Source organism: Epinephelus fuscoguttatus, linkage group LG15 (genome assembly GCF_011397635.1).
Source record: "Epinephelus fuscoguttatus linkage group LG15, E.fuscoguttatus.final_Chr_v1".
NCBI classification, from domain to species: domain Eukaryota; kingdom Metazoa; phylum Chordata; class Actinopteri; order Perciformes; family Serranidae; genus Epinephelus; species Epinephelus fuscoguttatus.
Window position 1 is genome coordinate 18,107,892 of NC_064766.1, and position 15,665 is coordinate 18,123,556.

Below are 15,665 nucleotides of genomic sequence, written 5' to 3' on the forward strand. Positions count from 1 at the left end.
ACTATGAGCCAAAATGTCTGCTATGAAAACAGTATTGGAATGATGCCTCTCAGGTTGCACACTGGAAACAGCCAGGAAGAAGAAGGAAGTGTGTCTGCTTGAAACATGCATTAAATACAGTGGGCCTTTCCCACAACAATTGCTGCGGGAAGGGAACAGGTGCCACTAATGATTTTAAAGTAATGTTTTATTCAAGTGTGACAGTGAGCCAGCATGCACAGTATGAGAAGCGGGAGCACATCTGTGTTCCCTAGCTCAATATCCTCTTAAGATGACTCATTACAGAACCCTTTTAAAGAGTTTTATGTTCTCAGCATTTGTTCAATGTTTGTTTCCCTGGGTCAGTATGTTGAAATCACCTGACTGGAGCTTACAGCCTATTGATATTAAACTCCTTACAACCTGCTCCCTTAAATGTGTGGGCAAGACAGCTATCTTGATTTTAGACACTGATATCTCCACATTGGTTGAATAGATTTTTTTTTTTTTTACCATTCAAACTGCATTTGAAACGTCAATATCCCTTCGTCCTTTTGGTAGTTGAACTGAGAAGCTAGCTCTTGCCAGCCTTTTACAATTCTAATTCATATCAAGAGCCACAGGACTCTGGTAACACAGGGATGTCATTAATTTTATTATTTACACCTGTGCTTTTCTGACTGCAACGTCAAAATGTATTGATTAAATGATGGCATGCCACGCATACTGTTTTGTTTTATATGCCTGTAATGATAAAATTATATCCTTCAGACCAAATTATTAAATGATTTTAAAGTTATATAGGAGATGTTACAACACAATCCATTGTTGTTTGTAAAATATTACAAAAAACTTTTACAAAATACCTAATGGTAGGACTGTTGTAAATCTACTATCTTTTAATAAAAGTTACTGCATTACAAACAAACTCATGGGCTTTTACTACACAGGAATAGCTTCAAGAGGTAGTCACCTGAAATGGTTTCCACTTCACAGGTGTGCCTTATCAGGGTTAATTAGTGGAATTTCTTGCTTTATCAATGGGGTTGGGACCATCAGTTGTGTTGTGCAAAAGTCAGGTTAATACACAGCCGACAGCCCTATTGGACAACTGTTAAAATTCATATTATGGCAAGAACCAATCAGCTAACTAAAGAAAAACCAGTGGCCATCATTACTTTAAGAAATGAAGGTCAGTCAGTCCGGAAAATTGTAAAAACTTTAAATGTGTCCCCAAGTGGAGTCGCAAAAACCATCAAGCGCTACAACGAAACTGGCACACATGAGGACCGGCCCAGGAAAGGAAGACCAAGAGTCACCTCTGCTTCTGAGGATAAGTTCATCCGAGTCACCAGCCTCAGAAATCGCAAGTTAACAGCAGCTCAGATCAGAGACCAGATGAATGCCACACAGAGTTCTAGCAGCAGACCCATCTCTAGAACAACTGTTAAGAGGAGACTGCGCGAATCAGGCCTTCATGGTCAAATAGCTGCTAGGAAACCACTGCTAAGGAGAGGCAACAAGCAGAAGAGATTTGTTTGGGCCAAGAAACACAAGGAATGGACATTAGACCAGTGGAAATCTGTGCTTTGGTCTGATGAGTCCAAATTTGAGATCTTTGGTTCCAACCGCCGTGTCTTTGTGAGACGCAGAGAAGGTGAACGGATGGATTCCACATGCCTGGTTCCCACTGTGAAGCATGGAGGAGGAGGTGTGATGGTGTGGGGGTGTTTTGCTGGTGACACTGTTGGGGATTTATTCAAAATTGAAGGCACACTGAACCAGCATGGCTACCACAGCATCCTGCAGCGACATGCCATCCCATCCGGTTTGCGTTTAGTTGGACGATCATTTATTTTTCAACAGGACAATGACCCCAAACACACCTCCAGGCTGTGTAAGGGCTATTTGACCAAGAAGGAGAGTGATGGAGCGCTGCGGCAGATGACCTGGCCTCCACAGTCACCGGACCTGAACCCAATCGAGATGGTTTGGGGTGAGCTGGACCGCAGAGTGAAGGCAAAGGGGCCAACAAGTGCTAAACACCTCTGGGAACTCCTTCAAGACTGTTGGAAAACCATTTCAGGTGACTACCTCTTGAAGCTCATGGAGAGAATGCCAAGAGTGTGCAAAGCAGTAATCAGAGCAAAGGGTGGCTATTTTGAAGAAACTAGAATATAAAACATGTTTTCAGTTATTTCACCTTTTTTTGTTAAGTACGTAACTCCACGTGTTCATTCATAGTTTTGATGCCTTCAGTGAGAATCTACAATGCTTTATCTTACACTCTGGCACCTTATTTACATTCATAATACATAAAAAAAATCCTAGTGTGAATTAAGTCATTTTCATTGTGGCCATTTGGGACCCATTTGTCCCATGGGCCATAAGCTGAGTATCACTGTTTTAAGACTCTGTTGCATGTTCCTGCAATTCTTATTTTTTTTTAATCTTTCACTTGTTAAGTCCCCTAACTCTGGGGTCCAGATTTCTCTTTAGTCATTAGTTCAAGGTCCACACAGCTTGATGTTCAGCATCATTCTTGTGTTGTGTGACCCTGTCGTCTTACTAGTTTCTGTCTTGGTTCAGTAGCTGTCCTTTAGTCACTCACTCTACAGCAAGAAAATGGCAATGAAATTTTAAGTTTTTCAAAATTAAGTGTTCTCTTTACAAACTTGACACGTTAGCAAGTCATTTGCAGTCCATTCACAATGGGCCTGCAACCGATTTTTGGATCGTGACCCACCAGTTGCGAACCACTGCCCTAAGTTAATGCAGGTGCTGTACGAGATCATCCAAGTGCCTCGTTGAAAAATTAAATACTGGCCTAGAATACTGATCACTCGCTGTAATCTAAAGACATCACTGTTAGTGTGAGCTGAGAAAACCTATTGCTCAAACTCTAGAAAGTTAATGTGGATGTTTCTGGCAGGTAGGAAATAGGGCCTCTTATGTCAATCAATAAATACGGTATGTAACAAAATGACACAGAGTGAGACAATGAAATAACAACACCATCAAGAGCACTGTCTTTTTGTTTATTGCACGAATCGTACATATTTCCAACTCAACTGGTAGAACGCAATATCAGGCAGTGGTGGACAAAAAATTGTTCATCAAACGCCTTATTATGTATACAAGATGCCAAAAATAGCCAGTGGGAAAATCTGGATAGAACTGTCTCAAATGATGGATTAAAGATCTAGAAAGGAAATACTGTTTTTTTTTTTTCTTGAACAACAGAATCAGAACTTTAATACTCGAAATGACAGCTGTTCTGTTGGTAACAGAGGGAAGTCATTCATAAAAGGAAACAAATGAAGAAAAATGGTGCCTCAAGTCAACTTTTTTTTCTCTGGATTTTAAAAGTACTTAATCCTCATATAGAATATAAACCTCTGCATCAATACCAATCAAATGTTTTGACATCTTTTTTTTGCTTTTTTTGAAGTCAAACAGCATTTGCTAAAGTTGATTTTTTTTTTTACAGTTTTAATATATATTTATATATGTACATATAAACTCAACTAACTAGAGTTCTCATAGAAAATGAGAAAAGCTGGACTTTATCGCTCTCACACAACAAATGACTGGCAAGCATATTTACCCCGCCGCCCGTGTCCCCCCTGTCCTCCTCTTTGAGCCGTTGTTAATCCAGCACCGACACAAGTTTCCTCACAAGTGGTGCGCTGGCTGCAAACACACGACCTGGTTCAGTTTTGTCTGAAAAATGTCACTGAACAATTGATTTGAGACTGTTAGCATCACAGGGGGGGATTTAAGGAACCGCATGTGGAAGTACAGTCCTTTATTACTCCAATCTCAATTGGCACTTGGGCAGTGTTTCAATTGGGATTTGATCCAGGTCGGTTCTGGCTCTTCAAAAATCACACAGTTCCCCAACAGATACCAACATGATTCCTCATCCTTTGTACATGCTAAACACCATCTACCTCAACATCAAAGGTTTCCTGTCAACGATGGGTGTCAGGATGGAGAGTGAGGGAGGAAGAAGAGGAAAGAGAAGGAGGAAAGGCTGGTGGAAGCAAAAGAAACCTCCTCTTCCTCAGTCGAAAAACTCGTAAGTGCAAAATATTTCCCCACTCAGAACAAAATAATCAATAGAAATAAACTAAACTTCACTGTGGGGGTTTTCCAATGAAAGGATAGAGCTCTTCTCCCCAAAATCACACACTCAGTGCACGTTTTTGTCTGTGTCTCAAAACTAAAGCGTCCCTGATTCAAAGTGCACTCAGCAGTGAGAGGGAGGGCGATGGAAAGAGGAGGCAAGGGAGTAGCTTGAGGGCAGCATGTAGGGTGATGCAGCATGTAGGGATTTAGTAGTCCTCGGAGAGAAAACGTGTGGAAAAAATGCAACTAGCTGCACAAGCTCAGGGCCAGAAATTAGTATGAGACTGGGGCGATGCAGAGAGGGGACACTGGGGTTTCCCTCTATGAGAAATATTTAAGGAAGTCACATTTAGGGGATGGTTTGAGGGTATGATTTTTACACCCTTCCTCCCTGCTGAACCTCCCTTCATCAGCACAGAGAGCTTGAGAGCAAGAGGTGTGTTACTAAGAGAGGGGGGATTGTGTGCTGGTGATGTATAGCTTCCTACAGGGTACCTAAAGAGGAGGTGCTTGTTGCCATACACTCACAGTACATTGTTCTGGGGCTATGCAGAGCATATAGATAATGTATGGACAAGCAGGGGGCCTCCAAGTGGTTTATAGGGATGTAAGCACTCACTAAACCTCTTTGTACATTTCTCAAAAAAAAAAAAATCAGGATTCTGGAAGTGTGTATGCAGTCTGTAGTCGTCATTTTTCACACTCAAAACTGCTGGGAAACCAGGCGTTAAGCATCTCTGTTACTCTGCTTCAAATGTATGTTTGAGTAAATGTGTGTTTTTATGTGTGTGTTTGTATGTGTGTGTGAAAAGAAGAAAAAAAAAGAAAGTCTGTGGCTCGTCAGTGTTTGGGTGTGCCAGTGTGTCAATAGTGCTTGCCTATGTGCATCAATTCAAGGGCAATAAAGTGTGTGTGTAATGTATGTATGTATGCATGTGTGTGTATGAATGCGTGGCTCAGGAGGACATGCACTGGACGTGGTCTGGGCCTCCTTCCTCTTCATCAGAGGAATCTGGAGAGCTCCAGGACTCATCTGTGTCTGCGTCTGCACCCTCACGGCGGGCCTGTATTGAGATAAAGAAAAAAAGAACAGAGAAACGTGAGAATGAGACCGTCTTGCCGACCAGGTCCTAAATGTTGGAAAGTGGCCTTTATATTTGAATCTGTATTGGAATTAGCCTGAGAACCATACTCATTTGTGAACTTATGTTTTATAGTTCCATTTCCATATGATTCGCCAAGTTTCGCTTGTATATCGTTGTCAAACCAAATTAAAAGCAGACTCTTGCCTTCACCTTATCCGTGAGTGTCTTGAATAGCTTTCCTGTTGTTTTCTTGCTAGTAGCTTAGCCCGCTAACTGGCTAATGGCTGCTACCTCGCTGGTTTGGAACAGTTGCAGTAACCATTCACACACTCAAACACCGATGGAACAACCATCAAGACCAATTTGGGGTTCAGTATTTTGCCCAAGGATGCTCCAACATACAGAGTGAAGGAGCTGGGGATCAAACTCTCGATCTTCAATTGGTGGAGGACCCGCTCTATCTCTGAGCAACAGCCACACCAATCTGTCCTCAGTGCATTTGGATGCATTTGCACCTGTGCTTTCATTCGGTCAGGTGCTATCCGATTGAAATCCAATCACCAAAACGCATTTTAATCCAAGATCTAAAGGGAGTGATATTGATGCTACCCCATCACAGCACATCTCTGCACACTGTGGTCTGTTTAAATGTGTCCGTTGTTCAGCGCTACATTATGTTTTGTTGCTCTGATGGGTTGTAGGTCTATTAAATTGCATCCAGAGACATTTTGATCTACAGCTGTTAAAAACACCCCTTGGAAATTGAAAATAAAGTAAGATGCTCTACACTAACTCATATTTGTGATCTGGTCTGGTAATATCAATCTTCACTGGAATACCAATAACATAATTTTGTGAGGCCCCACCTGCCTATTAAATGCTCTTGTCCTTTAAGCTCCACACCCTGAAACCAATTAACATCTGTTGCATCTGGTGTGTTGTTGTGTTTGCGAGCTCACCCTCGGAGGCCGTCTGTTTCTCATGTGTCTCATCAGGAACCACAGCAGCTGGGTGTCGTACTGGTCACCGTGGCGCACGCTGTCCTCATCGCGCTCCCGCTTGTTTTTCTTCATCACCTTGACAAACACAACAAGCAGGTGTGAATGTGGGGAACAGGAGCGTGCGCGCGGAGCAGACATGTCCTTGATACAAATTCCAATACTTCTCAAAGATACTCACTACAAAGTTTTTAAAAGTTAAAGAGAGGCAGCTGGATGGCTTATTGTCTCACCATAATCTATTTAACATAGCCTGTCATTTTACATGCGTTTTACATTCTGGATCTCATTTTTTTGTAGTTTCGACTAGTTTGATCATTCCTTTTAAGCTAACTTATGACAACATTTTACTCTGCACTGCCATGCAAAAACAGGAACCACAATGAATAGAATGATGGCTGAAACTATAAAAAGCAGGATGGAATAAAACAGAGAAAATCAGAATACCTCTTTTAGACCCTTGAGTCCTGTGGGACTTTCAGCTGTGGGGGCCCACAGTTTGATGTCGTGGTCCAGCCCACTGGTGGCCATACCCGGCAGATGGGGATGTGGCTCCAAACAGTTTACCTGTAGTTGTCAAAGGCAGCAAGAAAGACTGAGGTGAACAATATGAAGATGAGATTTTACAGAGAATATTCTTGGTATGGGTGTATGAGCAACAAGCTAACTCTATTGTTAAAGAAAATATACAGCCAGTACACAGTGCAAGTGTATTTTTATCACAATAAAATATTAAAAAATAGTATTTTGCTGCAACTGAATACAAATTATAGGTAATCAACACAATGAGATTACAGACGCACTGTGTTTATCAAACTTTTCCTAAGTCATCTTTGATCCCAACAAAATTATATTACTCTTTCTCTCTCTCTCTGACTCACCACTCCTCCCCTGTCTCCCTCCATAAACTGGACGATGCGAGCAGAGTGCTTGTCCCACAGGTAGATGTGTCCGCAGTCACTGCCGCTGACCACAAACTCACTGCATGGCCCGTAGAAGTTCACCCCCTTCACTGTGAGAAAGAGGTGAAGATGAAAGAGGATGAGTTATTGTGTGCTAACCAGAGTCTCCTTATAGTGCAGTGCACTGCAGGAAAGTGCAGGAAAATAATTGCCCCATAAATACACAAGAGTATTAAGGAGCTTTCATCGGCCAAATCATAACAGTCAGTCTTCAGGCAAATGCTGGTGAAGCTGGGCTATGGCAGACATGTTTGATTGTTTTTTAAAACAAAGGGCCTTAGTTTATCACTGTAATAAATCATTGCTGTTATTAGGAGCTGAATTTAACACCTGTAGCATTATTGCGGTGTCCCTTGTATCTCCTGCGATAGTCAGCACCATCACTGTGGTTAGAGTCAAACAGGTAGATGTCCTCATCGTTGTAACTGGCCAGGAGCTCTGCACAGACAGAAAGGATCACAGACACTTTGGTTTAATCCCCTTCAGTTACATAAAGGCAGAAGATGCTCTATCAGACAGAGGAGAGTCACACAAGCTCAATGAGGTTGTTGATTTCAAGATAAATATAAATTGGACATAATTAAATTCCTGTTACAGGCTCTAAACCTGACCTTACTGATGTTCTGCAGATGAGAACACACTAATGCTTTTTAGGATAGACCTCACCAATGTCACTGATATTGCATTGTGGTTGCATCAGGAAGAAGGGCAGAAGTTTGGGCATTTTAAGAAGTCAAGCAAACATCAAGTGCGGGGCTCATTATTTTCAATATTTCTAAAATATGTTCATAACAGAAAAAGAAATTAGGGGAGGATAATCAAAATTCATTCATATATATATATATATGGGATGAAGGGTTATGGGGATTGCAAGAAATTAAATCATGCCATAGAAATATAAAACAATTTTCATACAAGCTGTTTCATGTCTTTATTTTTGCTCTGTCTTTGATAGGACATTATAAGATGGTTTTTATACACTTAAAATGAATTCATTGTGCATTTCTTTTTACCTGTGCCATCGTGACTGTACACAAGGCAGGTTATGTTGGTTTTGGATTCACTGGATACCAGGTGTGAAGGACAGAACTTTTTCAGGACACCGTTGTTATCATTCTCATTGATTTTCCTCTGGTCGTAGATTCTAAAAATGGTGAGGAGAGGGGAAAGTGAGAAAAGAAAAAATAATGAAGAAGTAAAAGGGATGATTCCGATTTTTTGTGGGGTTGTATGAGGTACTTATCACTATTCAGTGTATTACATACAGTAGATGTCATCTGCCACTCCTCCAAACTGGGGGCATGCCGACACAGAAGCTAAGCAATGTTCTGCTGTGGACAGTGGGAACTCAAAACGTATTTTAGCAACCTATAAAAAGGTCCCACCTAAAACAAAAGCTTGAAACAGTTTAAGATTATAATAAATTGACAGTATTTTTAATGCTTTACCTTTTCATCAGACAGCCCGTTTCTACAGGGAAGCCGTTGGCGGCTTCAATTCCTCATCTATGCTCTCGTCAAGCCACCAGACTCCATAAACAAAAACAGTAATTTTGTCAAAGTGAACCCCAGAGCTGCTGCCTCGATCACTCAGTTAGTTTGTGTTGTTGTGTGACTTTGGTGAATCTGAACTAACCCTTTCAAACACCCAAGTCACACAATAACATAAACAAAGAAACTGACTGAGGCAGCGGTAGACCAGCAGCTCCTGTGTTCAGCAGTGTTAAATCACTGTTTTTCTCAATGGAGTCTGGCTTTGAGGAGAGCGCTGAAGCTGCTTCGGGTCCCTGTCGGAAATTGCTGTCAAACAGTAAGGTAAAGTAGTAAAGTTATTCTAAATACAGCGTACACTTAAACTGATATTGATTTTTTTAAGTGGCTAAAATACATTTTGTTGTTGTTGTTGACCCCTCCACAGCAGTACACTGCTTAGCCTCCATGTCGGACACCAACCAGGCAGGCCGACTGACATCTACTGAATGCAGTACACTGACTGAATAAACATCGAAGACACAGTAAGCAACAATATCAAATATTATCATGCTATAATCGGCACTAGAATCACAATCTGTTTCATACCTCACATACTGATCTCTTCCGCCCACAGCAAAGTGGTGTGTCTTGGCTGGGTTGACGAAAATGGTGTACAGCCCCACTTTTTTATCGCCCTCCTTCACAACCACCAGTTTACTGCCATACAGATTAAAGGGGACACAAAAGAAAAACAGGTATTAGCTCTGGCAAGGGGAAGTTTTGAAAATCATGACGACATGGGGCAAACACAGAAAAACAATGGCAAAGAGGAACATGTTTAATAGTGGGCGTTTACCAACACTGACAGGATATTACATACTAGGATACTATAGCCTAAAACGGACAGTTGTGATTGCCTTAACAGAAATCAATCATTAGCAGTGTATAATATTGTAAGTTATGTTATTTTGCTGTCCTATTGCACACGCCAGTCAGTTTAGAAGTTCAACAGACTTTAATTGTGGTCAACTTTAATATGTTTTCACTCACTTGGCAGGACGGTCAAGACGCAGGTCAATACCAAACACCACAGCATCCTCTCCAGCGGACAGAAAGGAGCAGGGGGAATCTGGCTCGAGGGCCAGCTGGAACAAAAATAGGCAGAAGAAACACACACAGACCGTACTTTATCATCAGGCAGTTGGAGTCTTATTTACCACAGCCCCAATTCATGGCACAAACACCTTATCATTTCTATTCACACATGCAGTACAAACACTCGCCTTGTGTGCTGCCCCTTTGTGCTGTGCTACCCGCTTGGTGTTCTTGCACCGCTGTGTGGCAGAGAGCTCAGCAACTCTGATCTGACCATCTCGGGCACACATGGCCAAGGTGGAGTCTCCGCTGTGAGGCAGGAACTTTGCCTATGTGGATTACGGAAAGGGAGAAGACTCATTATAATGTTCTGATGTCATTTCAATCTGCGTCTACTCATTTTTCGAGCAAGTTTTTCCTTCTCTGTTCCCAAAGGTAAAGATCTTTGTTGTCCCTTACCTGAAAGACATTGCTCTTGTGGCCACTGTCAAACTCCAGCTCAGCACGACGGATAGCCCAGTCCCAGATCACCACTCGCAGGTCATCACTGCCTGAAGCCAGGCGTGTGCCCGAGGGGTTGAAGTGCAATGTGTTGACGCAGCCTGTGTGCCTCTCCAGTCGACCCTGGAGCTCCAGCCTCTGCACGAGACCACGGGCTCCACACACGCGCCTCACAAACTGGTGTGAGTCCCTGCCAATCTCCCTGGAGCGCAGCGAGGGTATCGCCCGCCATATAGGACCACGCAGATCACGGAGCTCTGCTCCCAGCCATGCCTCCATAGCCTCATCATCGTCTTCATCATCTTTCTGTTCTTCTTCGTCCTCATCGTCATCTTCATCTGAGCTGGTGGAGTGATTGGAGCCACCGCCAGGTCTATTCCTCTTTCTTGCTGCCCTTTTCCCACCATCTTTATCCTTTGCTCTCTCCCGTCTTCCTCCCTCGCTCTCTCTTTCACCATCCTCAGTCAGGGAGTAGAGACCACTGCCATCCATGCTGTCAGTGTCCTCTTCCTCCTCTCCCTCCCTGTTTGCACCTGTCTCTACTTCTACATCTGGCATGGGCTTGTCTCCAGAGGCCTCTCCTGTTTCTTTGGGAGCTACAGAAATAGGGAAAGCCAGAGCCATGGAGGATAGGATTAAGACATCACTGTCTCACTGGGAGATTCAACAAAAGGTGTGCAAGTGCTGCAAAAAACCCACTGTAAAACTATATCAATGTTAAATCCCATCAGGGTGGAAAAACTTCAAGAAACTTAAACTCCAGCAATGTCAGGAACAGCGTAATCAAGTATCATAGCAACAAAGATGTGTGTATTTAAATATGAACAAAATTAAAAATATATTTAGGCAGATTTTCCACAATACCAAACAATGTTAGCAGCATGCACCTTTTAGGGAGTTGTTAAAACTACAAAATGGTGTTACCATCATCAGAAGATGACTGTGTCTGTCCCTCTTTGCTTCCAGACGCATCTGCCTCTTTGTGTTGATCCTCTCCTGGTTCTTTTTCCTCAGAGCCACCTAGCACAAGCAAACATGTCCTCTGATTATCTGTCAGCGCTAAGGAGCATGACAGCCGGCACAGTTATGGTCAGTATAAATAGGTAGTTATTTTCTTGCAGTGATCCTTTACCGTTAAGCACAGTGGATTTGCCGTCAGCCTCAGCCATCCTGTCTCCTTTGTCCTGCGTCGACCCGAGGGAGAACCTTGGAACAAACACAGCATTTAGGTTGTTAATGTTACAAGATAACAATGAATCAAATTAAGACAGCAGATAACTTGTATGCATAAGTAAGCAGACATCATTGTTTGCGCTCGCTAAAGTGTTGTCAACTCCCGACGCCACACTGTGTGCCGTGGGGCACAAGTTACCTGTTAGCTCCGCAGCTTCCAAACTACTAGCCAGGCTAATTTTACCACCTCTCTCCTGCTGCCTGTGACCACACAAACAAACCAACTCGCCTGGTAGCTGGCTCACAGGCCTGACTAATACCCTATTTTGCTTTGTGATGCTTTACAGTGCATTGTCCTCTGCAGTGCTCGACTACTTGACAGTGTTACAGTCGTGAGCTAATGCTAACTTGCCTGCGTGCGGCTACCGAATATCGAAACTAAATACCGCTGTCAGTCCAACTGAACAACCAAACAGCTGGTTGTCAAAAAGCGAGCAGGCAGCTAGCGTTGCTTGTAGTGGCTAACTAGCATAGCTTGCGTTAACGTTACCTCTACTCGAAGGCCCGACGAGGCGTACTTCTTAGTTTAGTCCTAATCTTTATTGCAGATTTATTCTCTCCACCTCACTACTTAGCAGTTGAGCTAAGTGCCTTGACTAGGAATTCTCTGACCGTAAATACACGACATTAGGAATGCGTGCATAAAGCTTTCGGTAAAAGATAGACTGTAAAGAAAGCTAACTGCGTTCACACAAGGTTGACTGCTCTGTTTATGTTTTGACGGTTCAGCTTCTTTTTTTTTTCTTTTTTTTTTAGTTCCATTTCCGGTGTCGTGCTTGCTTCGTTTTTTTTCTTCACCGGAAGTTCAGAGAGGAGATATATGATTATTATACATCTATGGAGGAGAAACGCAGTATAATAATGATTATAATGTCAATAATAATGACAATAATGTCAATAAGACTATTAAAAATATATTATTTATATTATGAAATTGTATTATTATTGTTGTTATTATAATAATAATAATAATGATAATAATAATAATAATAATAATAATAATGTATTACTGTCATCATTAAAATAACATTATAATGAAAATACATTATACATTACAAAATATTTTATTTGTCTATATTATATAATAATAATAATAATAATAATAATAATAATAAATTATTATCATTAAAAATTATATTAAAAATATGTTATACATTATAAAATATTGTATATGTCTATATTATATAATAATAATAATAATAATAATAATAATAATAATAAAAAATATATCCTTATATTATCTATTTTCTTTATATGTATTTAGTGTGGAGGTTAAAACATTACTTTAATTCATCTTTCAATGTATCACTTTAGAATGTAATTGACTTTTTTTTAATGCTTTTAATGTATAATTTTAGACATTATTTTCTTTATTTATTTTTCTTGGTTATAACCATAGACTGTTTGTCTATGATTATGACTCAGTAGCCCCCTGGGGGTAAAAATGAGCTGCTGGACCCCACTTCCCATTGTTGCAATGTTCACAGTGATTTAAGAATATAAAACTTGTTCTTTATATATATATATATATATATATATATATATATATATATATGTAATTTCATCCACAAATAATATAAACAGTAAAAAATGTAGCTTTAAATACAGTTGACATTAATTTATCTTTTCTTTTCTTTACTTTTATTGCTATATTTTTCCTGCCTTCTAATATTGCCAAATTGGTTCTTGTCTAACCTCAGCAATGGGACAGTTAACAACACCATACAAAACTGACACCTAATTGAATGTCAGCAAACACTATGGTGACATTAGATTAGGTGTCAACTTTGTATGGTGTTTGTGCAAGGAGTACTCATGTGTTTTACCCCAGAGTTCATTAGCCATCAATAGATGCTGACCAATTAAATATTTGTTGTTGTCCTCATTTATTTTTAGGGAAATTATCTAATACTGTAGACAGCATTAGATGTTTCCTGTAGGTGAGTATTTGCTTTGTATAAGAGTGATTTTTTAAATTAAAGCTATAAAGAGAGTAAGTTTCCCTGTTTAACATACTTACTCTTATAAAAGTCGAAGTTTATGAGTGTGTGAGGAAACATCTGGCTCTCTCACTCAGTGTAAAACAAGATGGGATCCCCCCAGCTTCCTTCCTGTGTTTATTCCATGGGCTTAATGACAGTGATCTACAGTAGAAGTCCCGTGGCAGGAGGATGTCTTTTTCCCTGTCTCTCAGATCTTTTTCTTTACGATCTGACTTAGAAACACACGCTGTATGACTATATTGACACAGAGATCACAGCTTCCCAGCGTACATGCCACAAAGAACTCAAAGCTGTTTATAATCCATGTGGAATGTCAGCTGAGAGTGGGAGACTGTGAGGGGGAAGGATTACTCTGCACACACAATTTGTCATAGAGTAAATAGAGATACACTAAATAAGTGCTAGAAATTTTATCTGGTTAACTCTCCAAAAACAGGCCAGTTGCTGCTAGTAGCCTCCCAAATGCACAGATTTTACCTTCTTATAGCCTATTTCTTTAAATTTCCTATTCTGGGGTTTGGATTGTTGGTCTTTCCTTATTTGAAGATGGGTTCTGAACATGTGATGGGCATGTTTAGAGTTTATAGAGTAATGTGAATGAGCTATGATAGTTGCTGCCAACAGTTGAAGCTCATAAATCAAGTTTAAAAATGATGTCAAAACTATATTATAGCCTCATTTTGATATGCGTTAACCTTGAAATAATTTGCATGCATAGCCTATCAAAGGTGGAAAGAACCTACGTTGATTAAACACATTTTTGTCATGTTAAAAAAAAAGAAGTGTCAAATTTAGCCTTTCCGCAGGTGCACCATATATACTGGTAACTTTTTTCCGAAGTAAAGGGAAGTGTAAAAATTATTTAAAAGCTTTTTTTAGGGCCCCCTCTGTAGAAATGGGCTATCACAGAGGAAGTAAGAGGAAGGCTAACGATTATCTTACGACCACCTCTGTGGAAATATCACAGAAGAAGGAAGGGGAAGTTCACACACACAGACACACAGACAGATAGACAGAGGGGGTTTCACGGCAGCCTCCTCCAGCTGTGCAGCGCTCAAAAGCTGCAGCAGCTCTCTCTGTCCTCCAGAGGCGATGCTGGAGTTTGGAGAGAGGAGTGGACGGCGCAGAGCGCAGCTGTCATGCAGCGCACGGGCTTAAAATAGACTCAAAGTTTTTTTACATTTGGCAATAACCTGCTGTTTTCACCTGCTGTCCGACAACATGGAGTACTGGAGGCAATGTGCGATGTGGCTGATCGGCTGCAACGTGCTGCCCGCGAACCACCGGGTGACTGCGGACACGGCGCAGGTGTTCGACCTGGCGCAAACCCTGCGGGACGGGGTGCTGCTGTGCCAGCTGCTCAACAACCTGAGGTGTCACACCATCAACCTGAAGGAGATCAATCTCAGGCCGCAGATGTCACAGGTAGACCAATCCTTTCAGAGCAACTTGTGGTTGTAATACGCGCAGAGGAACTGCAAAACTGCTGTGAAATCCAAGTTAGTGTCGTCAGAGATGAATGAGTTTTAAAAGCATGCCTTAATAGCTGCGATGTTGGATGGCAATGTAAGTTGCTTTACTGAACAATCAGGCGCCCCAGAATCCAATTTAACCCTATAGTGAAAGAAGCCAACTCATATTGCTTATGAACACTGACTATAGAATGTGTGGGTGTATGCATGAAGTAGGTAGACGTCAACAAAACAGCTGTTTTTCAAGAAATGACTAGGTGATAAGACTAAAAGCAAGTCCACATACGGCCTCTAAACACACCACCACAGAAGAAGAGTAGAATTTATGTTTGCAACAACCCAAAACACCTGCAGGGAACAACACTTTTGGATACAGACACTTAATTCCAGGGTACTTAACAGTTTGATGCAGAAGTATGGGTGGATTTTTTCACATTAGTGAAAACAGCAGTACATTGAAGTCCAGAATTTGGGAACATATAGACCCAACCTTTTATCCTCTATCACTGTGTCAATACTGACAAGTGTTTCTGCAAACATTATAGAAAATAAAGCCACAGAGTGACCTCTGACTCATTTAGATATGCGATATGGACACATCTTCATCTTCTGCTTCCTCTAAATATGATAACTAATCCAGACAGGTTTATTGCGTACCTTTCTTTAAGTCTGTATCTTTTAAACCTTAATTTAAGCAATTGAAACTCTTTTTGATTAACTGAGAGAGTGCTAAA

General features: G+C 41.1%; 2 protein-coding genes across 4 annotated transcripts in view; one reads left to right on the top strand and one right to left on the bottom strand.

Annotated features, from left to right (window-relative positions):
* Positions 1-2,996: 2,996 nt before the first annotated feature.
* Positions 2,997-12,201, bottom strand: dcaf8 (DDB1 and CUL4 associated factor 8). Its single transcript, XM_049598158.1, has 13 exons — positions 11,947-12,201; positions 11,356-11,429; positions 11,148-11,243; positions 10,182-10,819; positions 9,911-10,051; positions 9,678-9,772; positions 9,234-9,344; positions 8,169-8,299; positions 7,486-7,593; positions 7,075-7,205; positions 6,641-6,760; positions 6,155-6,271; positions 2,997-5,174 (listed from the first exon to the last, which is right to left on the bottom strand). The coding sequence occupies exons 2-13, from the start codon at positions 11,390-11,392 to the stop codon at positions 5,067-5,069; spliced, it is 1,833 nt and encodes a 610-aa protein (XP_049454115.1). The 5' UTR covers positions 11,393-11,429; positions 11,947-12,201; the 3' UTR covers positions 2,997-5,066.
* A 1,938-nt stretch (positions 12,202-14,139) lies between these two features.
* The window catches only part of LOC125902404 (guanine nucleotide exchange factor VAV3-like), a 69,308-nt gene continuing 67,782 nt past the window's right edge, over positions 14,140-15,665 (top strand). Inside the window, exon 1 of one of the 3 annotated variants that reach the window (XM_049598713.1) lies at positions 14,140-14,884. In XM_049598713.1, coding sequence (XP_049454670.1) covers positions 14,681-14,884 — 204 coding nt within the window. In that variant the 5' untranslated portion in view covers positions 14,140-14,680. The remainder of the gene's footprint in view (positions 14,885-15,665) is intronic. The other 2 variants (XM_049598714.1, XM_049598716.1) reach the window with 2 other exon arrangements.

Excerpts from the sequence above, each read along its gene's own strand:
- dcaf8 (XM_049598158.1), bottom strand. The coding sequence starts at position 11,392 with ATGGCTGAGGCTGACGGCAAATCCACTGTGCTTAACG. Across the intron at positions 9,345-9,677 it reads CGTCTTGACCGTCCTGCCAA|TAAACTGGTGGTTGTGAAGG; the intron begins GTGAGTGAAAAC and ends TCTGTATGGCAG. Across the intron at positions 7,206-7,485 it reads ACACCGCAATAATGCTACAG|TGAAGGGGGTGAACTTCTAC; the intron begins GTGTTAAATTCA and ends TCTTTCTCACAG.